The sequence below is a fragment of the Lissotriton vulgaris genome, chromosome 7 (genome assembly GCF_964263255.1).
Source record: "Lissotriton vulgaris chromosome 7, aLisVul1.2, whole genome shotgun sequence".
Lineage (NCBI taxonomy): Eukaryota > Metazoa > Chordata > Amphibia > Caudata > Salamandridae > Lissotriton > Lissotriton vulgaris.
The window spans coordinates 2,544,902-2,572,613 of record NC_141695.1 but is presented as its reverse complement, the minus strand read 5'-3'; the positions used below and the strand labels follow the sequence as shown (position 1 = coordinate 2,572,613).

General features: G+C 52.5%; 1 protein-coding gene across 1 annotated transcript in view; it reads left to right on the top strand.

The window, feature by feature from the left end:
* Positions 1–27,712, top strand: part of LOC147700478 (putative cation-transporting ATPase 13A4) — a 965,394-nt gene that overhangs the window by 930,963 nt on the left and 6,719 nt on the right. Inside the window, exon 28 of the mRNA XM_086928423.1 lies at positions 22,992–23,080. Within this exon, the coding sequence (XP_086784549.1) occupies positions 22,992–23,080 (89 nt within the window). The remainder of the gene's footprint in view (positions 1–22,991; positions 23,081–27,712) is intronic.

Here is a 27,712-nt window from a genome sequence, read left to right as displayed (position 1 = left end):
CTTCTCTGTCACCAATGTAAATGTTTGCTGGTCCTCTATTCGATGATCTCTTGTTCTCCTTTCTCCTGCTGCGGTCCCTCGTTCTCCTGCACTGTGCTGTCTCCTGTTCTCATCAGGGAGCTCTCTCCTTCTCTCATCTTCTCTAGTGCCCCTCTCTCCCATCACCTGAGATCTCTCCTCCTTTCATCTAATCTAACGTCCCTCTCATTCACCCAATGCAATAGGTCTCGCATTAGCAAAGTTTGAGCTATTGATGTTGCATTATTTAGCAATGCCAATAGCTCAAACTTTAATAATGCGAGTCCTGTTGCATTGCAAATGCTTGTTTACCTTGTTTTGGTGGTTTTAGAACTCTGGGCACCTTACCACTGCTAATCAGTGCTAAAGTGCATATGCTCTCCATATAAATTCTGTATGATTGGTTTTCCATGACTAAGATATTTGAATTATACTAAGTCACTCGTACAGTGCTACTAGTGGGCCTGCAGCACTGGCTGTGCCATCCATACAAGTAGCCTTTCAAAGGTGTCTCAGACCGGCCACTGCAGTGTTTGCGCACTGTTTTTACTGCCATGTCGACCTGAAAAGTGCATCCACTTGGCAGGCCCAGACCTTCCCTTTTCTTACATGCAAGGCGCCCCTCAGGTAAGCGCAAGGTACCCCCATGGGCAGGGTGCACTGTATGTGAAAGGTAGGACATGTGTTTTACATGTCCTGATAGTGAAAGTCTGTGTATTTGGTTTTTCACTATTTCAAGGCCGTCTGTCACATAGACTAACCTGAGTTTTGCTTTGTAACATCTTACAAGCATAACTTTCCATTGGATGGTGATGGAGAAGATGGAGAAATGAAGCTTAGGATGCCTAAACTCAGAATTTAAAAAGACATCTTAGGTAAAGAGGATTTTTACATTGTGTATTTGAAAATGCCACTTTTAGAAAGTGAGCATTTTCTTACTTAACCATCCTGTGTGCCTCTGCCATTTGTGTATTCCACATCTGGGTTTAGAGTGACAGGAGCTGGGACTGTGTATTCACACTAGACAGGCACAAGGGGGTGAGGGTGTGTGCTGTCTTTCCTGGGTGACTCATAGCCAGGCTGAATAGACCTAGCTGCATTTAGAGTATTGTGAGGAGTTGCCGCTTGCACCTGTATGGACTGTGGCTGCTTCTCACAAAGCTATCTCCACCTCCTGTTGTGAACCTGGCCTGAGCCAGGCTGAACTGGTTTATGTGTGCCAGAGGAGCTTTGTTTGTACCAACTTCAAAGGCAAATGTGGTATAACTATTCAGGCCCTGACCCCAGAACTTTAGACTACTGGTGGACAAAGGAACCTGCCAGAAAGAAGAGCTGGAAGAGCTGTGGGTAGAGACTACCACTTTGCTCTGTGCTTTGCTGGGTTGGCTTGCAGTGTCTGCTTCAGTCTTGGGCAGGGAAAGGAATGGAATGGGCTTTCTGCAACCCCAGTATTTGCAAGGGTTTGATGTAGAGCTTACCTCCTGTTGGAAGTCTCAGGGAAATGAAAGACTTCAACTTCTGGGTACTGGCTTCTGGAACTGGATGTTTCAGCTGCCACAGAGGAAAAAAGGTAACACGACTCTGTCAGCGATGCTGCTGCTGGCTCCGTGACCTGAAGGCACTGCAGAGGGCACCCTGCACTTTGCACCGCAACCCTGGTCACACCGACAATGCCGCCACCCAGCCGCTGCTTGCACTGTGACATGTAGGCACCGCACTCCGCACTGTCTCTCTTCACACTATCGCCCTGATAAACTCAATGATGACGGGATGCCATCACCGATGCCGCAGCCTGCACTGTGACATGTGGGCAACAGTCCTGTAGAACATGGATCACCGTCCCACTTTGCACCACAGCCCGGTCTCATTGACGCCGCCATTCCAAGCTGACATTGACGCCGCTGCCTGCACCATGGTTTGGGGGCACCACTCGTAGGTTACTCGAAACACTGCCCACTCTCCATTTAGGGCAGAGTCCACGCGTGCGTGCAGCATTCACGTGCAGCGGGTGCGCTAATGGTGCGCCGAAGGTGCACCAAAGGCAAGCCCGTCTGCGCCCGTCCACGCCTGGACCGCGCCCAGCGCCAGACCCCCCGGCCCCCGCAGATGCCATTCCACCCGCCAGACGTACGACGCTGCCACCCTCAACGCACTCAACACCGGCCAGATGCCCGGATGCCACAGAGCCACCCCAGGACGCACCCACGGACCCTTCACCTGCCTACCCTGCAAGCTCTCCTGCATCCGGACCTGCACCACATCCGCACCCGCCAAGCCGAGCACCAGCAGCAACCACCTCAAGTGCATTCTGCTCAACACCCGCTCCGTCCACAGACACGCCGTGGAACTATGGAACCTGCTCGACACCACATCCCCAGACGTTGCCTTCCTCACGGAAACCTGGATGAACGCCTCCTCTGCGCCCGACATCACTATAGCCATCCCGGATGGCTACAAGATCATCCGGAGGGACCGCGTCAACCAGACTGGTGGAGGCATCGCCATCGTCCACAAGAACACCATCCACATCACCACCAACTCCGACGACACCCTCACAGCCGCCGAACATCTTCACTTCCAGATACACACCGACCCCAAGACCACCCTCAGAGGCACCCTAATCTACAGACCCCCAGGACTCCGCACTCAATTCAGCGAAGACATTGCAGACTTCATCAGCCCACACGCCGTCCCCTCCGCTGACTACATCCTCCTAGGGGACCTCAACTTCCACCTGGAGAACAACAACGACAACAATACCACCACCCTGCTGGACAACCTCGCCAACCTCGGACTCAAGCAACTGGTGAACACCCCCACCCACCACGCCGTACACACGCTCGACCCAGTCTTCTCCTCCAGCAAGTACATCTTTTCAGCCACTCCACCGGATTCCACTGGACAGACCACAGCTGCGTCCACTTCAGCTTCAGAAGGACCACGACTCACCACCACCCGCCACAGGTTCCCTGCAGGAGCTGGAATAAGATCACCACCGACTAGCTCATCACATCCCTGAACCAGAACCCTCCAGCCAGATCAACGGACCCAAACCAAGTAGCCAACAACCTTACACAGTGGATCACCAACTGCGCTGACGATCTTGCACGCCTGAAAAACCATCCCAGCAGGTCCGGAAGCAAGAAAGCCTCCTGGTTCAACGACGACCTCGAGAACTCCAAGAAAAACTGCCGTACCCATGAGAAAGCCTGGCGAAAAAACCCGACTACAGACAACATGACCGCCCTCAAGCACGCCACGCGCAAACACCACCAGCTGATCCACACCACCAAGAAATCAGCATTCAAGGAGCGACTAGACAACAACGCACACAACAGCGAGGAACTCTTCAGCATCGTCAAAGAGCTCTCCAACCCCAGCGTTGGAAACAACAACATCACTCCATCACAAGACCTCTGTGACTCACTCGCCTCGTTCTTCCACAGCAAGATCACAGACATACACAACAGCTTCGACGAACAGACCTCGCACCCAACCACAGAACCAACGCCCCCCCACCACCACCCTCCACGCCTGGACCCCGGTCAGCACCGAAGACACCATCCGCACGATGAACTCCATCCACTCCGGATTGCCAACCGACCCATGCCCCCACCACGTCTTCAACAAGGCCTACTCCGTCATCGCACCACATATCCGGGACATCATCAACTGCTCCTTCAACACCGCCACCTTCCCGGAAAGCTGGAAGCATGCCAAACTGAGCGCCCTCCTGAAAAAACCATCAGCAGACCATCGACCTCTAGAACTACCGCCCCATCTCGCTCCTCCCGTTCCCTGCCAAAGTCGTCGAGAAGATCGTCAACAGACAGCTTGCCGCCTTCCTCAAGACAAACGGATCCCTCGACCAATCACAGTCCGGCTTCCGAGCCAACCACAGCACCGAAACCGCCCTCATCGCAGCCACTGACGACATCCGAGCCCTGCTCGACAACAGGGAAACAGCGACGATCATCCTCCTGGACCTCTCCGCAGCGTTTGATACTGTCTGCCACCGCACCCTAGTACAACGCCTCAGCAACGTCGGAATCCAAGAGAAAGCACTGGAGTGGATCATCTTGTTCCTCGCCGGAAGAACCCAGAGAGTCCGCCTCCCCCCGTTCAGATCCGAGGCCACCGAAGTCATCTGCGGCATACCACAGGGATCATCACTCAGCCCCACCCTCTTCAACGTCTGCATGAGCCCCCATCGCGGCCATCGCACGTCAACACAACCTCAACATGATCTCCTACGCCGATGACACCCAGCTGATCCTCTTCCTCACCAACAACCCCGCCACAGCCAGAATCAACCTACACGAAGGGATGAAAGACGTAGCCGAATGGATGAAGAACAGCCGCCTGAAACTGAACTCAGACAAGACGGAAGTCCTCATCCTGGGATCATCACCCTCTGCCTGGGACGACTCCTGGTGGCCCCCAGCCCTGGGCAGCGCACCCAAACCAACGGACCACGCACGCAACCTGGGATTCATCCTGGACTCTTCCCTCTCGATGACCAGACAAGTCAACACCATCTCATCATCCTGTTTCAACATCCTACGCATGCTCCGAAAGAACTTCCGTTGGATCCCCACCGAAACCAGGAAGACGGTCACCCAGGCACTCGTCACCAGCCGACTGGACTACGGAAACACCCTCTACACAGGAACCATAGCCAAACTGCAGAAAAAAGTTCAAGTTCAAGTTCAAAATTTGTATTGCGTACTACTCACCCAGAGGGTCTCAAGGCGCTTGAGGAGGGGGGGTACTTTACTTATCGAATATCCAAGTTTTTTGTTGCTTTCTGAAGAAGATGTGGTTCTGTGTAAGGCGGAGGTGGGTGGGGAGAGAATTCCAGGATTTGGCCGCTAACTAGGAGAAGGATCTTCCCCCCATGGTGGATCTATGGATGCGCAGGATTGCGGCGAGGGCTTGATTGGACGATCGTAGTTGGCGGGTGGGGGTGTAAAAGGACAGGCGCGTGTTGAGGCATTCGGGTCCTAGGTCGTAGAGGGCTTTGTCTGCATGGGTGAGGAGATGGAACGTTATTCTCTTGTTGACGGGGAGCCAGTGGAGGTCTTTCAGGTGACCGGAAATGTGAGTTTGGCGGGGGATGTCTAGTATGAGTCTGACTGAGGCGTTTTGGATGCATTGGAGTTTTTTCTGTAGTTTGGCTGTGGTTCCGGCGTAAAGGGTGTTTCCGTAATCCAGTCGGCTTGTGACCAGTGCGTGGGTGACCGTTTTTCTTGTTTCGGCGGGGATCCAACGGAAGATTTTTTTGAGCATGCGTAGGATGTTGAAGCATGATGATGAGACGGCGTTGACTTGTCTGGTCATCGAGAGGGAGGAGTCTAGGATGAAGCCCAGGTTACGTGCGTGGTCCGTAGGTATGGGTGCGGTTCCCAGGGCCGGTGGCCACCATGAGTCGTCCCAAGCAGAGGGGGATGAACCTAAGATGAGGACTTCCGTTTTGTCCGAGTTCAGTTTTAAACGGCTGTTCTCCATCCACTCGGCTACTTCTTTCATTCCTTCGTGTAAGTTGGTTTTGGCGGTGTTTGGGTCTTTGGTGAGGGAGAGGATCAGCTGGGTGTCGTCTGCGTATGAGATGATGTTGAGGTTGTGTTGGCGCGCGATGGATGCGAGGGGACTCATGTATACGTTGAAGAGGGTGGGACTGAGTGAAGATCCTTGTGGTACGCCGCAGAGGACTTCGGAGGCCTCTGATCTAAAAGGGGGGAGGCGGACTCTCTGGGGTCTTCCGGCGAAGAACGAGATGATCCAGTCCAATGCTTTTCCTTGTATTCCGATGTTGCTGAGGCGTTGTATGAGGGTGCTATGACAGACTGTGTCGAAGGCTGCGGAGAGGTCAAGTAGGATGAGGGCGACTGTTTCTCCGTTGTCCAGTAGTGTTCGAATGTCGTCAGTTGCTGTGATGAGGGCGGTTTCGGTACTGTGTTTGGCTCGGAAGCCGGACTGTGAAGGGTCGAGGGATTTGTTGGATTCGAGGAAGGTGGCGAGCTGACTATTGACGGCTTTCTCAATGACTTTTGCAGGGAATGGGAGGAGCGAGATGGGGCGGTAGTTCTTAAGTTCAGTGGGGTCTGCTGTGGTTTTCTTCAGGAGGGCGCTGAGTTCGGCATGTTTCCAGCTTTCCGGGAAGGTAGCGGAGTTGAGGGAGCAGTTGATGATGTCTCGGAGATTGGTTGCGATAATGGAGTTTGCTTTGCTGAAAATGTGGTGGAGACATGGGTCGGTTGGCGATCCTGAGTGGATTGCATTCATCAGGCGGGTGGTGTCTTCAGTGGTGATTGGGTTCCAGGCGCAAAGGTTGTTAAAGGGGGGTTTGGTTCGGAGGTGGGTATGGTGGTCTGGTCTCCGGACATGTTTTTAAAGCTGTTATGTATGTCGGCGATTTTTTTGTGGAAGAATGAGGCTAGGGAGTCACAGAGGTCTTGGGAGGGAGTGATGTCGTTGGTGCCGGCGGTAGGGTTGGTAAATTCTTTGACGATGTTGAATAGTTCCTTGCTGTTGTGGGCGTTGTTGTCAAGTCGATCCTTGAATGTTGACTTCTTGGTGGATTGGATTAGTTGGTGGTGTTTGCGGGTGGCGTTCTTGAAGGTGGCCAGGTTGTCAGTGGTTGGGTTTTTTCTCCAGGCTTTCTCGAGGGTGCGACAGAACTTCTTGGATTTCTTAAGGTCATCGTTGAACCAGGGGGCATTTTTGCTACTTTGCTTGATTTGATGGTTTTTCAAGGGTGCTAGTTCGTCGGCGCTGTGGGTGATCCATTGTGTGAGGTTGGTGGCTGCTTGGTTTGGGTCCGATGATTTGGCAGGAGGGTTTTGGTGAAGCGATGTGAAGAGGTGGCCGATGGTAATTTTGTTCCAGTTTCTTCGGGGAATTGGTTGTGGATGGTTGTGGGTCGTGGTCTTTTTGTAGTTGAAGTGAACGCAGCTGTGGTAAGTACAATGGAAAGCTGTGGTGTGGTTGAAGGAGATGTGCTTGCTGGAGGTGAATATTGGGTCGAGCGTGTGCCCGGCATAGTGGGTGGGGGTATCAACAAGTTGTTCGAGTCCGAGGTTGGCCAGGTTGGCCAGAAGGGTGGTGGTGTTGCTGTCGTTTTTCTTTTCCAGGTGGAAGTTGAAGTCTCCCAGTAGAATGTAGTCCTCAGAGGAGAGGGCGTGTGGGCTGATGAAGTCAGTGATGTCTTCGCTGAATTGTGTGCAGGATCCTGGTGGCCTGTAGAGGAGGGTGCCTCTGAGTGTGGTCTTGGGGACGGTGTGGATCTGGAAGTGAAGGTGTTCGGCGGTGGTGAGGTTATCGTCTGAACTGGTCGTGATGGGGATGGTGTTCTTATGGACGATGGTGATGCCTCCTCCTGTTTGGTTGGTGCGGTCCTTTCGGATGATCTTGTAGCCGTCCGGCATGGCTATGGCGATGTCGGGAGCTGATGAGGCGTTCATCCAGGTTTCTGTAAGGAAGGCGACCTCCGGTGATGTAGTGTCGAGTAGGTTCCAAAGGTCAATGGCGTGTCTGTGGACCGAGCGGGTGTTGAGCAGGATGCATTTCAGGTGGTTAGTGTCGGAGCTCTGGTTGGAGTTAGTGGATTTGGTGTGGGTCCTGATGCAGTCGAACTTGCAGGAGTGGCATTTGAAAGGTCCATGGGTGTGTCCAGGGGCGGCTTGGTAGCAGTATGGGAGTCGGCCGGGGTTAAGTGCTGAGAGGGTCGCAGTGTCGTACGTTATGCGGGTGGAGTGGATTTTGCGAGGGCCAGGGGGTCTGGCGCTGGGCGCTATCCAGGCGCGGACGGGCGTAGACGGGCTTACCTTTGGCACACCTTCGGCGCGCATAGGGCGTGACCGCTGCGTGTGAACGCTGCGCGCAAATGCATCTGTCATAAGTGGATAGTGGAGGGGGGAGGGGCGAGGGAGGGTCAGCTGGGAGGCGGGAACGGCATGGAGAGACGGGCTGGGAGGCACAACAACAAAATGGCAGCACAAACAAACAAAAAGCAAAACAGGGCGAGATTGGGGCACAAATTAGGAATATCGCTGTGATGTGGGCAGTGGCACCGGCACAATGAGCTCCAAATACTTTATTCAGCAATACAAACTTGGCACCAAAATAATTTACCAGCAATGCAAAATATGCGGTATAGCGCTAAATACAGGCAATGTGGGCTATGCGATATAGCGCTACGCTGTTACGCTGTTAATTAGGCACAGCTAAAATTCCACACAATGCGAGCAGAGCACAATAAGTATTGGCAGCAATGAGCGGCAATGAGCAGTAGCGCTTACGATACCAGGTGGCCGGGAGCGTGGTGAGCGACCGCTTCTGAACTTGTCAGGACGGTCACAGCGCTGGAGCATACGGGTCAGTCCTGAAGTATCAGTGGGAGGGAGGGTCAGCTGGGAGGCGGGAGCGGGGTGGAGAGACGGGCTGGGAGGCACAACAACAAAATGGCAGCACAAACAAACAAAAAGCGAAACAGGGCGAGATTGGGGCACAAATTAGGAATATCGCTGTGATGTAGGCAGTGGCACCGGCACAATCAGCTCCAAATAATTTATTCAGCAATACGAACTTGGCACCAAATTAATTTACTAGCAATGCAAAATATGCGGTATAGAGCTAAATACAGGCAATGTGGGCACAATAAGTATTGGCGACAATGAGCGGCAATGAGCAGTAGCGCTTACGATACCAGGTGGCCGGGAGCGTGGGGAGCGACCGCTTCTGAACTCGTCAAGACTCGTCAAGACTCCAACGCATCCAGAATGCCTCCGCACGACACATCCTGGACATCCCCCGACACAGCCACATCTCCGGACACCTGACAGACCTGCACTGGCTCCCAGTCAGCAAGAGAATCACGTTCCGCCTCCTCACCCATGCACACAAGCCCCTCCATGATCTGGGCCCAAGCTACCTCAACAACCGCCTGACCTTCTACACTCCCACCCGTCAGCTGCGATCAACCAGCCACGCCCTCGCCGCCGTTCCTCGCATTCGCAGAGCCACCATGGGAGGAAGATCCTTCTCCTACCTGGCAGCCAAGACGTGGAACTCCCTCCCCATCTTACCCAAGACCACCTCTCCTTCAGGAAGCAACTCAAGACCTGGCTGACCTGGTTTTTGATGTCTTCCAGATGGCTGATACACCCTTGTCCTCATTGACGACCATTCAAAGTACCCAGAAGGCAAAACTGTCAATACCCAAGGAGCAAGTGAGGTGCTTCCCAAATTGAAGAAAATTGTGTCAACCCACGGGCTCCTCCAAGAATTCTAGACGGAAAATGGTGAGGAAGTGGCCACTAACCTTCAGTCACTGAACATCAAGCACAAGAAGGTCCCGCAGATGGCCCCAAGCTAATGGGGAGATTGAGAGATTCATGAGGACACTGAATAAAGAGATCCGAATGACCTATGCCAACCTACAGCCTATGGAATGGGCTATCTCCTCTTTCCTGAGGGAGTACCAGTAGACAAACCTACACAACAACGGGGGGAGCTTTGGGTCACCTTAGCCTTAGTATGGGGCGGGTAGTCAGTGACTCTACCCTACACCTCTCTCAGTGGAAACCCCCCACAGATGGATGACCAGCAAACTCCACAGCAGCGGAAGGCAACTAATGATAAAGCCGGCACCTCAAGCATGCCAAAGCATCCAACATACAGTAGGTTACTATGTGCTAATCAAAGATAGACTTCTGAAACGCAAGCTCAGGCTCTCATTTGAGCAATACTCATGGGCAGTCACTCAGAGGCACGTGACCAAGAGCACTGCCAGGTGGAGCGATGAAGAGGTTACCCATAGTATATTGCATTTCAATAAATTTCATGAAATGCCAATTCCAGAGGCAGGAGGTCAAGAGCAGGGTGTTGAAAAGCCGGAGGGACAAGAGGAGGAGTTGATAGACTCCGATCTGAGGGGAAGTCACAGAGAGCGATACCAAAGAGGATGATGGACGGAGCGCTTGAGCAAATCAAATACCCACCCCCAGTCAACTGATCTGGGTTTAATCCATCACCATTCTTTAGCTCACTTCGCCACCCCTGATCAGACATGGCCATATGGAAATCAGTCTGACCCTGTGCCTCATGGGAACAGTCCAGCCCAAACTGCCAAGTCATGTCTTCCCTGGACAGAACACAAGTATCCTGGGACCAGTTTCTGGTTAATCAGCCATCATCAGCCAGGCTAGCTTGAATCCAGTGGCAAAGTGAGCAAGGGACTCACGTCTGAGCATACCCTGCCAACTAAGGGCGAACAGAGCGATACCAAAGGGGATGATGGGCGGAGCGCTTGAGCACCATTCTTTAGCTCACTCTACCACCCCAGTTCGCATATATATGGCCATATGCAAATCAGTCTGACCCTGTGCCTCATGGAAACAGTGCAGCCCAAACTGCCAAGCCATGTCTTCCCTGAAACAAGCATCCTGGGATTGGTTACTGGCTAATCAGCCGTCCTCAACGATGCCAAAGGGGATGATGGACGGAGCGCTTGAGCACCGGGAAGTCACAGAGAGACATCACCAGCTCCTGCGATGCTGGTGCCAGTCCAGTCCAATACAGAGAGCTGCCACAGTTGAGACTAACCCTAGGTGACTGGATCACTCACCACGGATTTATTTATTTATTTTTTCAATTTGTAGGGCGCAACAGCTACCCAAAAAGGGTTTCCCGGCACCTAGACACAGCTAGTTTGAGGGCAGAAAAAAAAAGGGGGAAATGGCTGTTGAGTGTTATTGTTCAAACAGCCAGGTCTTAACAAGCTTTCTGAACCTGAAGTAATTTTCTTCCTTCCGGATGCAGGGTGGGAGCGTGTTCCAAAGGGAGGGTCCCAGATGGGCAAAGGATCTGCCACCTGTTCTCGCCCGTTTGAATCTCGGTACGCAGAAACAGGCTGCCGTCTGCGACCGAAGGTTTCTCTTGGGAGTGTAGAGGCAGGCGAGGGTTTGAAGATATTTGGGCGCTGTACCTGCTTTAATTCTGAACATATAGTTCAGGGCTTTAAAGCGGATTCTGTTTTCGATCCTGAGCCAATGAAGATTCCGACGATGGTTCGAGACTCCTGAGTTCTTGGGAATGTTGCAGAGTAGCCGAACCGCTGCGTTTTGCACCACCTGCAGTCGGCCGATTACAGATTTGTTTGCGCCCAAGTACAGAATGTTGCCATAGTCAAGCCTTGATGTAATGAGGGCATTGACTACGGTCTTTTGCGTTGACACAGGCAGCATCCAGAGGATCTTCCTCAACCATTTAACTATAGTGAGGCACAGGCCAGTTACTTTACTGGCCTGTTGGTTCATGGATAGGGAATTGTCCAGAATAAAGCCTAAGTTTCGAGCGTGGGTCACCGGGGTAGGAAAGGCGCCCATCTGGTCAGGCCAGTGTACGGGATTCCAGAGATCTTGATCTTTTCCCAGAACCAGTATTTCCGTCTTGTCGCTGTAGGAGAGTAGGGTCTGCAATCCTATGATCACCCAGATTTTTTGCTTTTGTTTCACTGGTTTACGACTTTCTCTGGCTGTGGGCCTGCCAATCAGACCCACAGCCTGGCTGTTCTCTTTCTAAATTACGATATGTACCCTAGGTGCATTTACCAATTGGTACTGGGCCACCTTATCAGACCCTGTAACTCAGGGCATAGGTGTACCCAGGGCCGCCAGGGGCTGCAGCATGTATTATGCCACCCCTGGCTGGCCTCCTAAATTTGACACAACTGGCTGCATGACAGCTGGGGCGAAGTCGTGTAATCACCCTTTGCTTTAGGTATAGTAGCTCTATATCTAACCCTACAATGGACACCCGAGTTCCTATCAGTCACTCCTATGGCAGGCCTTGACAATCCTGAAGGCAGAGTGCATGGGCTCGTGTGAACTGTGTTCTGGCCCGAGCCGAGCCGGTTGCAGCTTGCGGAGAAAAGACCCAATGGCTGTTCCATGATAACGCGTACCACATCGGTAACTTCGGTGCCGCGTTATCAAGACATGTCGAGTAAGGTGTCATACGAATCGGGGTGCTGCCCTCTCACCAACCCTGGCGACGAGGTTAGCATTCCGCCCTTCTAGAGGGACACGACATGTACGTAACTGTGAACCCCGGTTAAAGTTAACGAAAGCCTCAGCTCCACAAAATGGATGCTGCCACCACAGACACGAGTCTGACCTCCTGCTGCTGGGAGTCCTTCCAGCGAGGAGCGCTTGGACAAAGGGTTTCCTGTCGAGGGCGGTGTTCGCACCGTCCCAGACAGGGTTTGTGTATTCTGGGTAGGTAGGGCTTTTGCGAGAAGGTGACTGCGGAGTGGCACCCCGGTGCTCACTACGCATCTGCCGGTTAGAACCAGTTCCAGGGGCGACAGCCCTGGCCTGGGGAAAGTCCGGCAGGGGAGAGGGGTGTAACTACCCCCCTTCCTGGTCCCACCCTTAGGGCAGGACCTAGTCATGTACCCACCCCTTTCTTTAGGATAAAGGCCGGAGCGGGGACCCTTCCAAATTAGATCATCTTTGAATCAAGAATACTTTCTACGAAAGGACTTCAAGACTCTTCTCAAGATTTCTCCCTTGTGGCTAAGGAGTAGTCACCCTGCATCAGCGGGCACCATCTAAGAACTCTGCGGTTTGCTGCAAGTCCTTCCTCAAGGAATCCGACGGCCCAGCTCGACGAGAACCGGCTTCCCTGGCACCTCTGACCTCTACCCACGTCATCAGCTCAGCTGTGATCTGTGGGTGCGACGAGACCTCGAGGGACCGGCCATCATCAGAACCTGCACGCTCTTAAAAACCAGCACGACCATCGAGGTAACTCTCTGGTGAGTGCTCTGGGGTCCGAGAAGCCCCGACCCTGAGCCGCTCCAGCTCCGAAGTGCAGTCTCCCAGCATCTCCACGATCTGCGTGGGGCCCTTCTGCTCGCTGCTCAGCACGTTGTCTGGTCACTAGCCGCTGGCTGTGTCCTTCTGTGACGACATCCGAGAATCATCACTGCCGGTCTGGTTGCTCCAGACTGGCCCTTGCTTCCATCTTTTCGAGAAGCACCCCGGACCCTCCTGGTCCACTCAAGACGCCAACAGCGCCATCCTTCGTGGGACAGCTCGCACCTCCACCGTGGTCGCCGACAACGCCTCCTGGTCTGTGAGACTGCAGAGCCTAGCGTCGCCCACTCACCTGGTCGAGGTGACGGCCAACTGGTGCCTTCCTGGTACCCTCTGACTACTGGCTAGTAGTACGAACTTGGTCCCCTCTGCTTTCAGGTTTCATCAATCTCCGATCCAGGCTTGGATCTCTACGAACTATTCATCACTGGTCGCCGGCCAGCAACTCCTTTTTCTTCCGGCTCCTGGCTCGTCAGCGAAGACCCCGACGCCTGTAAGACTTGTGCAGCCGCAGCCCTCGTGGCTAGGTAACTCGGCATTTCGGTGCCTGCATAGCCTCCTTACTCTAGGGTCCCGAGTCCCTCGCTTCCGACTTGCCTTAACCTTTCCGTGTCCTCGGACACTTGTCTTTAAACTGTGCACTTGAAGTATTTGCTAAAGAGATTTGGTTTGTGCTTAGTACCCTGTCCTCATAAAGAGTACAGGGCTGTTGTGATTCTTAATAAATATATTGTTTATTTTCATAACACTTGTGTGGTGTCCTTTCACTGGGTGTTCAAGGGGTACATGTGTGGTAAACAGCTGGCTTAACGCGCCCTCTCGAGTCTTTAGCCTTAGACTGCTCGTATCCACGCTACTAGGATAGCTGGTCTATAGGTTGACTTACAACCAAACACCATAAGGGTCGTTGGAACGATACATAGCGGTCGCTAGAATAGCGAACGTTGCATATCGGGCCAACTTCTCACATTGGTGAGCAGCGGTTGGGATTTGAGCTTGCTGTTGTTTTACCACACGTATCCTAAGAATATCTTGTTGAAAGATCGCACAAGTACTGATAGTACATATAACTAAAGCTTAGAATACTCTGAGTTCTACTGAACCAGCTGTTGTAGCTCCTCAAGGCTTAGCACACCTTGGCTACAACTCTTAGCAAGGGTACAGTAGGAAAACACATAGTGTAGGTAGGTGCATCACTTACACCACACTAGAAACAGTATGTCGGGCCAAGGAGGAAACTCTGAGTCTCCCCTTGTGTCAGTTGACCCTCCACAGGTCATCCCTTCAGGATATACTGTGCTGAGCTTCAAGGAGTTAAGACGACTGTGTCACTCCCGGAAGATTCAGCAGGGGTCTAACCCCACAACGTCCTTTCTGATTGGTCTCTTGGAGACTTATGATGCCAGGAGAGCTGAGAAACTTCGTAGCTCTTCTAATCCAGAAGGAGACATGCCTCCCCTCGAGGGAACCCGAGACGATCCTGACCTCATCCACCTCGTAACTGAGAACGAAGAGGGAGAGGAGGACGAGGATGAGGATCTCTCTGTGGACGAGGCAGATAAGGGACAGGTAGAAGTCGTCAGACTAACACGGTCCAACTTAAGCAAACACGATAGTGGTACTGGGGGAACCCCGGCGCTACTGTCGGGTCCGCTTAACATGGGGAATGGACGAGCCAGATCTCTGTCAAGAGGCTCTGGCAGATCCCTTCATACCAACGGCTCTCACAACTCTTCTCAAAGAGGGATGACGTCCCCTCAGAGGAGAGTGTACGAAGCGAAGGAAAGAGCAGCTAATCTGAGGATCGAAAGGGAAGAACTTGCCCTGGCCAAGGAAAAGCTTGCTTTTGCTAGAGAGCAACAGTTGAGTGGGGCAATCCCCACTGGTGGCAGCAATGTACCTAGTAATAGGGAAAAGAGTTTCAATACGAAACACCTTGGGAAGATAGTGCCCCCCTTTAAACAAGGGGACGACATCCACAAATGGATTACTGCTTTGGAGAGGGCCTGCACTGTGCAAGGTGTTCCCCAGAGTCAGTGGGCGGCTATCTTGTGGCTCTCCTTTGAAGGTAAAGGAAGAGACAAGCTCCTCACCACAAGGGTAGAGGACGCTAACAATTACCAAGTCTTGAAGAATACACTCGTTGAAGGGTTCGGCCTAACCACTGAGCAGTACAGGGTGCTGTTCAGGGATACCCAGAAAACGCAGTCTCAAGATTGGTCTGATTTTGTCGATTGTGCCACTAAGGCTTTTGAGGGCTGGTTGCTGGGCAGTAAGGTTACTGATTACAAAGGATTGTATAATTTGATGATGAGAGAACAAATTTTAAACAATTGTCAGAACCAGTTGTTGCATCAGCATCTTGTCGACTCGGATCTGACCTCTCCCCAAGAATTGGGACAGAAGGCAGACAAATGGGTTCGTACGAGAGTTAAACAGAACCAGGGCCAGAATCAAGGTGGTCAGAAGAAAGCAGACCAGAAGGATAAAGATTCTAAGGGGGAACAAAATGACCAGAAGTCTTCGACAGGTCCCCAACAACCCAAAGAGGGTGGGGGTCAGGCTCCCCAAAAGAAGAAAGAAGGCCAATCCAAAAGATGGTGCCAGTACTGTAAAAGTAAATCTCACTGGTTTAGTGAGTGCACCAAGAAAGGAGGAGGGCAGACTCCTGCCACTGCAGCCCCTAAGGCACCTGTGCCCCCTAGTACAGTCAGCAGTGGTAGTGCGCCTCCCAAGGGTTTAGTAGGGTTAACCCTGGGTTCTGAGGGGCGTGACAACTTAGTTGGCACACTCACTCAGGCTGTCCTTGTCAGTACAGGAGACGCGGACGTGTCCCCTGACGTAAGCCCCAATACGCTGGGCAAATACCGACAGACGCCTTTCATAAATGGAAAGATGGCTCAGGCCTATAGGGACACTTGTGCCAGCGTCACCATGGTGACGCCTAACTTTGTGGACCCTGGACAGATCATGCCAGGTACAGAATTCCTGGTGACCAATGCAAGCAATGTCACTACCAATCACAGTATGGCAATTGTAGCTTTCTCCTGGGGAGGGGTAACTGGCCAAAAGAAGGTTGTAGTTAGTCCAGACCTCCCAGTGGATTGTTTGTTGGGCAATGATTTGGAGTCGTCACAATGGTCAGAAGTGGAGCACCGGACTCACATGGAAATGTTAGGTTTGCCAGCACATGTGTTCGCTGTGACTAGGTCACAGGTCAGGAAATGCCCCACTGAACAGGTGCTGGATCCTGGAACAACGGACCAGACACCTCCCAAGAAAAAGAGCAGTAGGGTTAAGGCTGCGCCTTCCCCCTTGCCCCAGGTCGAGGATCAAGTCTCAGAGGAGGCTGACCTACAGGAATTGAGGGAAACTGAGCCGAGGGAGTTCGAACTTGATCAAGTTGAATTCTTGGGCTCAGGGGGACCCTCAAGGGAAGACCTGGGGAAGGACCAGTTAGACTGCCCTTCTCTTGAACCCCTCAGACAGCAGGCTGCTGCTGAGGCTGCTGGGAACGCCACAGGTACCCACAAGGTATACTGGGAAGATGGACTCCTGTACACTGAGTCAAGAGACCCCAAGCCTGGCATGACCAGGAGGCTGGTCGTACCCTTGTCTCAGCGTGGTTTCCTACTTACCTTGGCCCACGAGATTCCCTTAGCAGGTCACTTAGGCCAGACGAAAACGTGGGACAGGCTTGTCTCGCACTTTCACTGGCCGCACATGAACGAAGATACCAAGGAGTTTTGCCGCTCCTGTGTCACTTGCCAAGCCAGTGGTAAGTCAGGTGGCACGACAAAGGCCCCCCTTATACCAATGCCTGTGGTGGGGGTGCCCTTTGAACGGGTGGGGATCGACATCGTCGGTCCCATGGAACCACCGACAGCATCAGGGCACAAGTTTATACTGGTGGTAGTGGATCATGCCACCAGGTATCCTGAAGCTATTCCCCTTAGGACCACTACAGCACCTGTTGTGGCAAGAGCCCTAGTTGGAGTATTCTCCAGAGTGGGCTTCCCTAAGGAGGTCGTCTCCGACAGAGGTGCAAACTTTATGTCGAGCTACTTAACTGCTATGTGGAAGGAATGTGGTGTCAACTACAAGTTCACCACGCCCTATCATCCACAATGCAATGGGCTTGTTGAGAGATTCAACAGGACCCTAAAAGGGATGATTCATGGACTACCGGAAAAGCTTCGGCGTAGATGGGACGTCCTGATCCCCTGCCTCTTGTTCGCCTACAGAGAAGTCCCACAGAAGGGGGTTGGCTACAGCCCTTTTGAACTTTTGTACGGGCATCCTGTAAGAGGACCCCTGTGTTTGGTGAAGGAAGGATGGGAGAGACCTCTCAAAAAGCCTGCAACCAACATAGTGGACTATGTGCTCGGCCTCCGCTCGCGGATGGCTGAGTACATGGAGAAGGCATCCGAAAACCTTAAGGCCAGCCAAGAACTCCAAAAAGCTTGGCATGACCAAAAGGCTGTCTTGACTGTTTACCAGCCCAGACAGAAGGTGTGGGTGTTGGAGCCAGTGGCCCCAGCAGCACTCAAGGACAAATGGTCCGGGCCCCACACCATCCTGGAGAAAAAGGGAGAGGTCACCTACCTGGTCGACCTGGGAACTCCCCGGAGCCCCCACAGGGTGCTTCATGTCAACAGGCTAAAAGCATATGTCGACAGGAAGGACATGAGTTTGCTCATGGCCCTAGATGAAGGACAGGAAGAGGAGAGTGACCCTCTCCCCGACCTGCTCACTCAGAATCCTGACGATGGCTCGGTAGATGGTGTTGTCTTTTGTGGCAGCCTCTCCGAACATCAACAGAGCGACTGTAAACAGGTTCTTCAGTCGTTCCGACATCTGTTTTCTCTGACACCCAGTCAGACCGATTGGTGCATCCATGAGGTCGACACTGGTGACAGCTTGCCCGTAAAGAGTAAAATCTACAGGCAGCCTGATCACGTTAGAGACTGCATCAAAAGTGAAGTGCAGAAAATGTTGGAGCTGGGAGTCATTGAACCCTCGGATAGCCCTTGGGCTAGTCCCGTAGTTCTAGTGCCGAAACCTCACACCCAGGGTGGTAAGAGAGAGATGAGGTTTTGCGTAGACTACAGGGGTCTCAATGCAGTCACTAAGACTGACGCCCACCCAATACCAAGGGCAGACGAGCTTATCGATAGATTGGCTTCGGCCAACTACTTAAGTACGTTTGACCTGACAGCTGGGTATTGGCAAATCAGGTTAGCTGAGGACGCCAAGCCTAAAACCGCATTTTCAACCCCTGGTGGGCATTATCAGTTCGTGGTGATGCCCTTTGGTCTGAAAAATGCACCTGCCACCTTCCAACGGTTGGTGAATCACGTCCTTACTGGGCTGGATGACTTCTGTGCGGCGTATCTTGACGATATTGCTGTCTTTAGCTCCACCTGGGAGGATCACCTGGTCCACCTGCGGAAGACGTTAGAGGCACTGCAAGCAGCAGGTCTCACTATCAAGGCCACCAAGTGCCAGATAGGGCAGACACAGGTTGTATACCTGGGCCACCTTGTAGGTGGAGGTCAGGTTCAGCCACTGGAGAGCAAGATACAGTCAATCAGGGACTGGGCTCCTCCAACCACCCAGACTCAGGTTCGAGCTTTCTTGGGCCTGACTGGTTACTACCGGAAGTTTGTCAGGAACTATGGTTCCATCGTGACACCATTAAATGAACTGACAAGTAAGAAAATGCCAAAAAAGGTTCAGTGGACAGCGAGCTGTCAAAAAGCATTCGATGACCTAAAGCAGGCCATGTGCACGGCGCCTATCCTCAAGAGTCCGGACTACTCCAAACCATTCATTGTCCAAACAGATGCTTCTGAGTTGGGTGTGGGAGCTGTTCTTTCTCAACTGAATTTTGATGGTCAAGACCAGCCCATTGCTTTTATAAGCAGAAGGCTGACCCCTAGAGAGAAGAATTGGTCAGCTATTGAGAGGGAGGCCTTTGCTGTGGTTTGGGCCCTGAAGAAGCTGAGGCCATACTTGTTTGGCACTCACTTCAAGATTCAGACCGACCATAAGCCCCTCTTGTGGCTAAATCAGATGAAGGGTGAAAACCCCAAACTGCTTAGGTGGTCCATTTCCCTACAGGGGATGGACTTCACAGTGGAACATAGACCTGGTACTGATCATGGCAATGCCGATGGGCTCTCCAGATATTTCCACTTAGAACAAGAAGACTCACCTGGTCAAGGTTAGCTAGTTGTTCCGACGTTTGGGGGGGGGTCATGTAGGAGAGTAGGGTCTGCAATCCTATGATCACCCAGATTTTTTGCTTTTGTTTCACTGGTTTACGACTTTCTCTGGCTGTGGGCCTGCCAATCAGACCCACAGCCTGGCTGTTCTCTTTCTAAATTACGATATGTACCCTAGGTGCATTTACCAATTGGTACTGGGCCACCTTATCAGACCCTGTAACTCAGGGCATAGGTGTACCCAGGGCCGCCAGGGGCTGCAGCATGTATTATGCCACCCCTGGCTGGCCTCCTAAATTTGACACAACTGGCTGCATGACAGCTGGGGCGAAGTCGTGTAATCACCCTTTGCTTTAGGTATAGTAGCTCTATATCTAACCCTACAATGGACACCCGAGTTCCTATCAGTCACTCCTATGGCAGGCCTTGACAATCCTGAAGGCAGAGTGCATGGGCTCGTGTGAACTGTGTTCTTGCCCGAGCCGAGCCGGTTGCAGCTTGCGGAGAAAAGACCCAATGGCTGTTCCATGATAACGCGTACCACATCGGTAACTTCGGTGCCGCGTTATCAAGACATGTCGAGTAAGGTGTCATACGAATAGGGGTGCTGCCCTCTCACCAATCCTTGGCGACGAGGTTAGCATTCCGCCCTTCTAGAGGGACACGACATGTACGTAACTGTGAACCCCGGTTAAAGTTAACGAAAGCCTCAGCTCCACAAAATGGATGCTGCCACCACAGACACGAGTCTGACCTCCTGCTGCTGGGAGTCCTTCCAGCGAGGAGCGCTTGGACAAAGGGTTTCCTGTCGAGGGCGGTGTTCGCACCGTCCCAGACAGGGTTTGTGTATTCTGGGTAGGTAGGGCTTTTGCGAGAAGGTGACTGCGGAGTGGCACCCCGGTGCTCACTACGCATCTGCCGGTTAGAACCAGTTCCAGGGGCGACAGCCCTGGCCTGGGGAAAGTCCGGCAGGGGAGAGGGGTGTAACTACCCCCCTTCCTGGTCCCACCCTTAGGGCAGGACCTAGTCATGTACCCACCCCTTTCTTTAGGATAAAGGCCGGAGCGGGGACCCTTCCAAATTAGATCATCTTTGAATCAAGAATACTTTCTACGAAAGGACTTCAAGACTCTTCTCAAGATTTCTCCCTTGTGGCTAAGGAGTAGTCACCCTGCATCAGCGGGCACCATCTAAGAACTCTGCGGTTTGCTGCAAGTCCTTCCTCAAGGAATCCGACGGCCCAGCTCGACGAGAACCGGCTTCCCTGGCACCTCTGACCTCTACCCACGTCATCAGCTCAGCTGTGATCTGTGGGTGCGACGAGACCTCGAGGGACCGGCCATCATCAGAACCTGCACGCTCTTAAAAACCAGCACGACCATCGAGGTAACTCTCTGGTGAGTGCTCTGGGGTCCGAGAAGCCCCGACCCTGAGCCGCTCCAGCTCCGAAGTGCAGTCTCCCAGCATCTCCACGATCTGCGTGGGGCCCTTCTGCTCGCTGCTCAGCACGTTGTCTGGTCACTAGCCGCTGGCTGTGTCCTTCTGTGACGACATCCGAGAATCATCACTGCCGGTCTGGTTGCTCCAGACTGGCCCTTGCTTCCATCTTTTCGAGAAGCACCCCGGACCCTCCTGGTCCACTCAAGACGCCAACAGCGCCATCCTTCGTGGGACAGCTCGCACCTCCACCGTGGTCGCCGACAACGCCTCCTGGTCTGTGAGACTGCAGAGCCTAGCGTCGCCCACTCACCTGGTCGAGGTGACGGCCAACTGGTGCCTTCCTGGTACCCTCTGACTACTGGCTAGTAGTACGAACTTGGTCCCCTCTGCTTTCAGGTTTCATCAATCTCCGATCCAGGCTTGGATCTCTACGAACTATTCATCACTGGTCGCCGGCCAGCAACTCCTTTTTCTTCCGGCTCCTGGCTCGTCAGCGAAGACCCCGACGCCTGTAAGACTTGTGCAGCCGCAGCCCTCGTGGCTAGGTAACTCGGCATTTCGGTGCCTGCATAGCCTCCTTACTCTAGGGTCCCGAGTCCCTCGCTTCCGACTTGCCTTAACCTTTCCGTGTCCTCGGACACTTGTCTTTAAACTGTGCACTTGAAGTATTTGCTAAAGAGATTTGGTTTGTGCTTAGTACCCTGTCCTCATAAAGAGTACAGGGCTGTTGTGATTCTTAATAAATATATTGTTTATTTTCATAACACTTGTGTGGTGTCCTTTCACTGGGTGTTCAAGGGGTACATGTGTGGTAAACAGCTGGCTTAACGCGCCCTCTCGAGTCTTTAGCCTTAGACTGCTCGTATCCACGCTACTAGGATAGCTGGTCTATAGGTTGACTTACAACCAAACACCATAAGGGTCGTTGGAACGATACATAGCGGTCGCTAGAATAGCGAACGTTGCATATCGGGCCAACTTCTCACAGTCGCCGTTTAGTTTTAGCTGGTTTTTTGTCATCCAATTCAGGATTTTTAAGAGTCCTTCTTTGAGTAACGAAGGGGAGTGAGGACAAGATTCGGATAGGGAAAAGATGATTTGGGAGTCGTCGGCGTAGTTCATAAGAGTAAGACCCGATTTTTCAACAAGGTCGGCCAGGGGTTTGAGATATATATTGAAGAACAGAGGGCTTAGAATAGACCCCTGGGGCACTCCGTGCGATGCTGGCAGGGTGTCCGAAACGGCTCGTGAAGATGCGATCTGGAAAGTTCGGCTTGTCAGGAAGGACCGGATCCAATCCAGTGCCTTTCCTCGTACATGCCATGGTTACGCCCCGTTTCCATAAGGCTGGAACAGTGGCAAGATCAAGGGATGAGTTCAGAAGATTTGCAATGATCTCCAATGAGTGTTCGTCTAGTTTTTTAATGATTTTGATAGGGATGGGGTCCCTGGGGGAGCCGGATTTGATGGTTTTCGGATGGCTCGAGTGGTTGAGAAGGCTGGACCAGGTATCACCTCCAGCAAATTACAGCACCGTGAACAAGACTGAGAGACCGTGTGCTGTGACAGCATACCTGTGGCACCTTATATTGAGACTGTCCTGTATCCTTTAATATATGAACGTTCTATTCACCTAAAGAAGGATGTCTGTTGGTGTTCCATTCAGTGTCCTTTCCGCTTTCTGGTTTTGTTTTGGGACTGTCTTTTTTTGTTGTTGTCTTTTCTTTTACGGTTAGGGAAGATTGCAGTGTTTGCCAATGAAGTAACTGGTAAACACCAAAGGACAGAAGGAGGGGAAGCTGAATTTGTCACCCGCCCATGCAGGCATAAGGGAGAATCTCACAGTCACGTGGGACACAGAGGATAAAGGTAGGAGTATGACCGGGTATAGTTAGAATGACCTGGGTGCACCCAAGCAAGCAACCAGCTGCCTCGTGGTGTCTTACACCCTAAAGGCTCCATCACAGTCGCATCATGACGGGCTCTGCTGCTCAATGCAGAGCCCGCTCCTGCTTTTATGTGGCTGCAGCATGCAAAGTGCATTCATTTCACTCAATATGTTCCGGAGTCAGAGTATTATTTTAGACAGCATAGCTCAGAAACAGAAGAAGGACAACCTTGCTTGCTGTTTTTGAGCTACATTGCCTGAAAGTTTAATACCAGGTAAATTGAATTGACTTTAAAGACTGCAGGCACATAACCCACCGCGCCAGGACAGCCAGGGTTTACTTTCTGGTAAAAATGAAAACTGGTTCTAGACAAGAAAAGACTAAATAATTATTTCTTGGACCCCTCAGTTAGAGAGTTGCACTGAAGTCCCTTGAAGGTGGCAATGCCACTTTTCACGGACCCTGCACTGCAGAAGTCTTGTGTTTTAAAGCCTCATTCTGAATGATTCTAAGATGCCTGTTTTCTGTTGTTTTAGATCTATACTCTCTACTTCTGATTGGACTGACTGCAGTATGTATTTTCCTGATTTTTGGGGACTTCGAAGAACTGTACATTATATCAGAGGTACAGGTCGCCTTGAATCCAGTGCAGTTTACTCTCTAGAAACTTGCATGAAAATTGTTTGCACCACACTGAATGTAATGATGACTACATACATGTTAAATAAGGGGGGGGCTAATGCCCTCCCTTAGGAGGACCCTCAGTCAGCAGGGGCAGTGCCACGGTCATTGGGTCTCCATGAGAGAGTGATGGGGAAAAGCTTCTTTCATGAGGGCTAGAGCTAACTGTTACTTACCTTTGCAATTTCAATGCCTGACTCTACATAGTTCACCTAGTTCACCCTTCCCAAGCATCAAGGTCCACTGCCTCTACTATGAAAGAAGAGTAAACCCACCTCCTTTCTATATTTCTTTGTGCCCATCTGGGGTCATCCTTCTGTATCTTGAGCCAAGGTAACATTTTGCCTATTTTTTCTATATGTTTTTTCTTTTAAGTAAAGGATTGTGTCAAGTTACATTTCTGCCATTGCTTGGATCTGAATTCTGATTAATAAGGACTGGAATTTATTCAGTAAACACATCACACTTGTTAGTGAGATACTTGCAGTCCTTTTCTTTAGCTTTGCCGAAGGGAGAGGATGTTTCCCAGTTGCTGGCAGTAAAGGAGTCTCAAGCCAAATATCTATCAGTTATTGCTTCAGACGGTCCTAAATCTTCTCCATGTCTGTGACTGGTGTTATTGCAGCATAAAGAGGTGCATTTGAGGGGATGGTAGCTGGATATGTCCCAGAAAGCCTCACTGTTGCCAATACTCAGTAACTAAGAATAAACACTGTGGGGGAGATCAGGAGTTGGTAATCCATAAGTCATTGAAGAACCAGAAACCGACTCAAGTTTTCAGACATAAAGCAAGGAACATCAGGATAGTTCAGAAAACCTTATAAAAGATCAAGGCAAAAGAACCATCTTCTATTTTACATTGGTTTCTGCCGACAGAAGAGGTGATCAGGATTCCAAAGGAAATCAGAAGCAGATTGTCATGTTCCCTGTTAATTGACATGTCATTGACATGTCACATTGCCATGTGACATGTAGTCTCTGTTAATCTGCACTTTGTTGCCCTTTCTTGTTTTTTATAGGGGTGGGCGGTGCTCACAGAGTCCTACAATACGAAATTCCGCAGAGTTATAAAAAAACTCTGTAAAATACCGCGGAGTTCCGCGTGCGGCGGAATGCCGCCCAGTAAGTTTACTAAACACAACCACTCACTCTACAATTTGTGGCACACCCACCCCAAGTCCTGCAGCACAGTCGGGAGCACCGCCGCACTAAGGAGGCAAGACCAAGCTAATGTGCTAAAGGTTGTGGTATGTTAGTTGAGGAGCAGAGAAGCTTTATGGAACTCGTGTGTTCAGCTTTGGCTGTACAAGATGAAATGTCTGCGTTTGATAATAAAATAGCAGGCAGCAGGTAACAGTGCGAGAAGTGCAGTAGATGTGAAAAGAGCCGCCATCTCCTCAAGCTCTGACTGGAGCAGTCGGAGAAACTTCCATAGTCAGTGTTGGACAGGCCACGTGAAGGGCTTGCTCCCTCCCCGCATGACAGGGCCCGAGCCCCGGCCCTCCAGGTGTTACCCACAGAAGCAACCCGCACCCCGTCTCATACGGGACTCCTGCCCCCGGACATCTCTGCATCATGGGGCCGAATCACTACTGGCTCCCTCGGCCGGCCCGGCCGCCATTTTGGACACTGCACCACGAGGCCGCGTGGCATCAGATCGACCCTAACCCTGGGCCTGGCCAGGCCCCGACATCCCGGCACCACTATCCACCCAGGAGGTGAACGGCCCACTTGGCAGGTCAATGGGAGAAAGAAGTGTCGATGGCTCTCCCCCGCCAGGTGCCGATCACCCCCAGCTCCCCCAGGCGCTGGCTCCACCCCGCTGCTGGGTGTCTGGACTCCCGCATCCCGGACCTCCCGACCTCCAAGTGCGAGGGTCCGGACATCAAAGGGCGCCAGACCTATAACTGGGGCAGCTCCAGAGCAGGAAGGCAGTTGTATCCTGGAGTCGAGAGACGCAGTGAAGAACTCATCCTTGACGGACTACTGGCCCTGCCGTAGTCCTGCCTTGCGAACTATTGTCTTGCCTGCTGGCGCTGCCGCAACCTTCTGAATCCTTCATCCTCGTCGGGACCTGCTGGCGTTGCCGCGGACCGTTGTAACCACCACCTTCACCGGGACCTGCTGGGGCTGCCGCGGACCGTCGCTACCATCGATCATCTCGGGACCTGCTGGCTCCGCTGCGGCCCGACCATCTAGAACGCCGAGCTCGAGGATTGTGAGCTATCCAACTTATCATCACATCTACCAGATTGGTAACAAGACTGTCCCGCTACCCCCTTTTCCCATCCCAGAGACTAGAACCGAGGGGACCCCTGAGTCCAGACCTCCTTGTACCATTCTACCGTACTTAAAGGTTGCTTATAAAGAACGTTAAACCTTATCTTTGTGTGGTGTACATCTGTGGGGGGGAAGTTACTCGTCTGTATGATCGCTGGAGACGGCACTCCCCGGAGACCTCTCCCCTTGTCCTCGGCCGACCCTCCAGGTCCGTCTAACATTGGTGGCCAGCGGCGCGATCCGAATCAACGCGTAATCGTACAGAGAGTAGCTCACCCCACGACGAAACCACAATGACAACCAAAGAAAGCGGATCCACCGAGAAATTCCAGATGGAGAAATTGGAAGAATACAGCCATCGTGAGTTGAAACAATTCTGCATTGAACTAGGCATCGCTACCACCGGTCTGAGTACTAAATACGATTTCAAGCACGCCATTGAGTCATGGGTAGAAACCGGGGCCGTCAGACCCCCGGACCAAAATGTTGCAGCATCAGAGAGGAACACCACGGCTCCCGAGGAGCGAAGAACGGGTCTCTCGCAGGAAGCGATCCAAGAGAGAGAAAGAAGCAGACTACATGAGTTAGAAATGGCCCGACTCAAAATGGACGGTGAACTCAAATTAGCCGAACAAAAACTGAACCTAGAACATCTGCGGCTCCGAGAAGAACGGAAAGAAAAACAGAGACAAAGAGAACTCGAAGAAAAGAGACTAGCGTATGAACACGAGCGCAAGCTAGCAGAAATAGACTTACGTAAGCAGAACAAAGAATTGGGGGTGCCCGAGCAACCGCGCACCCCAGGAGCGACAGAAAAGAAAGTACACATCCCCAAGGATGTCGTTCGAGAGTATTTCCGAGATGACGACATACAACAGTGGTTCAAGGCCTACGAGATCGCCATGACCTCCCACCGGATCGATCGAAGTGACTGGGGAGCCGGTCTATGGGGGAGGTTCGTCAATGAGGGCCGCGATGCCCTGTTACAGCTCCCAGACCACCTGATGACCTCCTATGACCACATGAAGGCTACCCTCCTCACCCGATATGGGCTCACACCCGAAATGTACCGCCACAGGTTCCGAGACTGCACCCGGATCCCGGGTACAACCTGGGTGGAGTATGTAAACTATTTCAGCCGAGCCTTCGAGGGTTGGATCAAGGGAAGCAATGTAACGACCTACGAACAACTTTTTAATCTCATGGTGTGGGAGCATCTCTCTAACAACTGCTTCGTCGAGCTCAGGCAGCACCTCCTCAACAGTAAATTGACTGATCCATGGCAGCTCGCCGCCGAGGCTGACCGGTGGGAGATTACCCGAGTAGGCCGGAATGGGCCGCACGAACAGAACCGGAACAACCAAGGTCAGCACCGTCCCCGAGGAGGAGGAGGCCAGGGACGAGGAAGAGACACCGCCCCGGCCGCTCCCGCTGCCAGCACACCGCCCCCGGCCAACCGGGGCAACCCCCCGGCGCGCCCGGGGTACAGAGCCAATGTCACGTGTCACCGATGCCAGCGAGTCGGCCACTACGCAAATGACCCGAACTGTCCACAGAACCAGACTCCGAGACCCCGCCAGATGGCTGCCGCCGCCCTGGGGGAAGAACAAATCTCTGAAGAACAAGAGGAGTGCGAGCAAGAACACCAGGAGTGGGAACCAGCCGCCATGGTTCTAGCATGCCTAGGGGGAAGAGATCTGGTCCCGCGGGCCCCCCTACCCGCCAACACCAGAAAATATAGTCAGTGGGTGAACATTAATGGGCGCCGGGCCGAAGCCCTACGTGACACAGGGGCCAGTGTGACAGCCGTCCGCTGTCACCTGGTGACCCCAGAACAGATCCTGCCGAACATTCTCTGCCCTGTCCGTTCAGCCGACAATTCGGAGAGTCTATGTCGGATGGCCTGCGTCCCCTTCGAGTGGGGAGGAGTCTCCGGCATGTTGAAGGTGACGGTCCGAGATGATGCCCCCGTGGACTGTCTCCTGGGGAATGATCTTGAGAGTTCCCCGTGGGCCGCCGTAGAGAGAAGAGAGCACCTGGGGATGTTGGGCCTCCCGGACTGGGCGTGCGTAACCACCCGGTCCATGGCCGCCCGTGCCATCCCCCGACCTGAAGAACCAGAATGGCCTGCACCTCCTCCCCCGATCGCTCCAGTAGAAGACACCGACCGTGCCGACCCCCCAGAGCAAACCCCCGAAGGGCTCGCTCAGCTCCAAGACCTTCCCGACCTGGCTCAGTGGCGTCAGGAAGGGGGGCCCACCCAGGAACAGTTCCGTCAAGAGCAGAAGACCTGTCC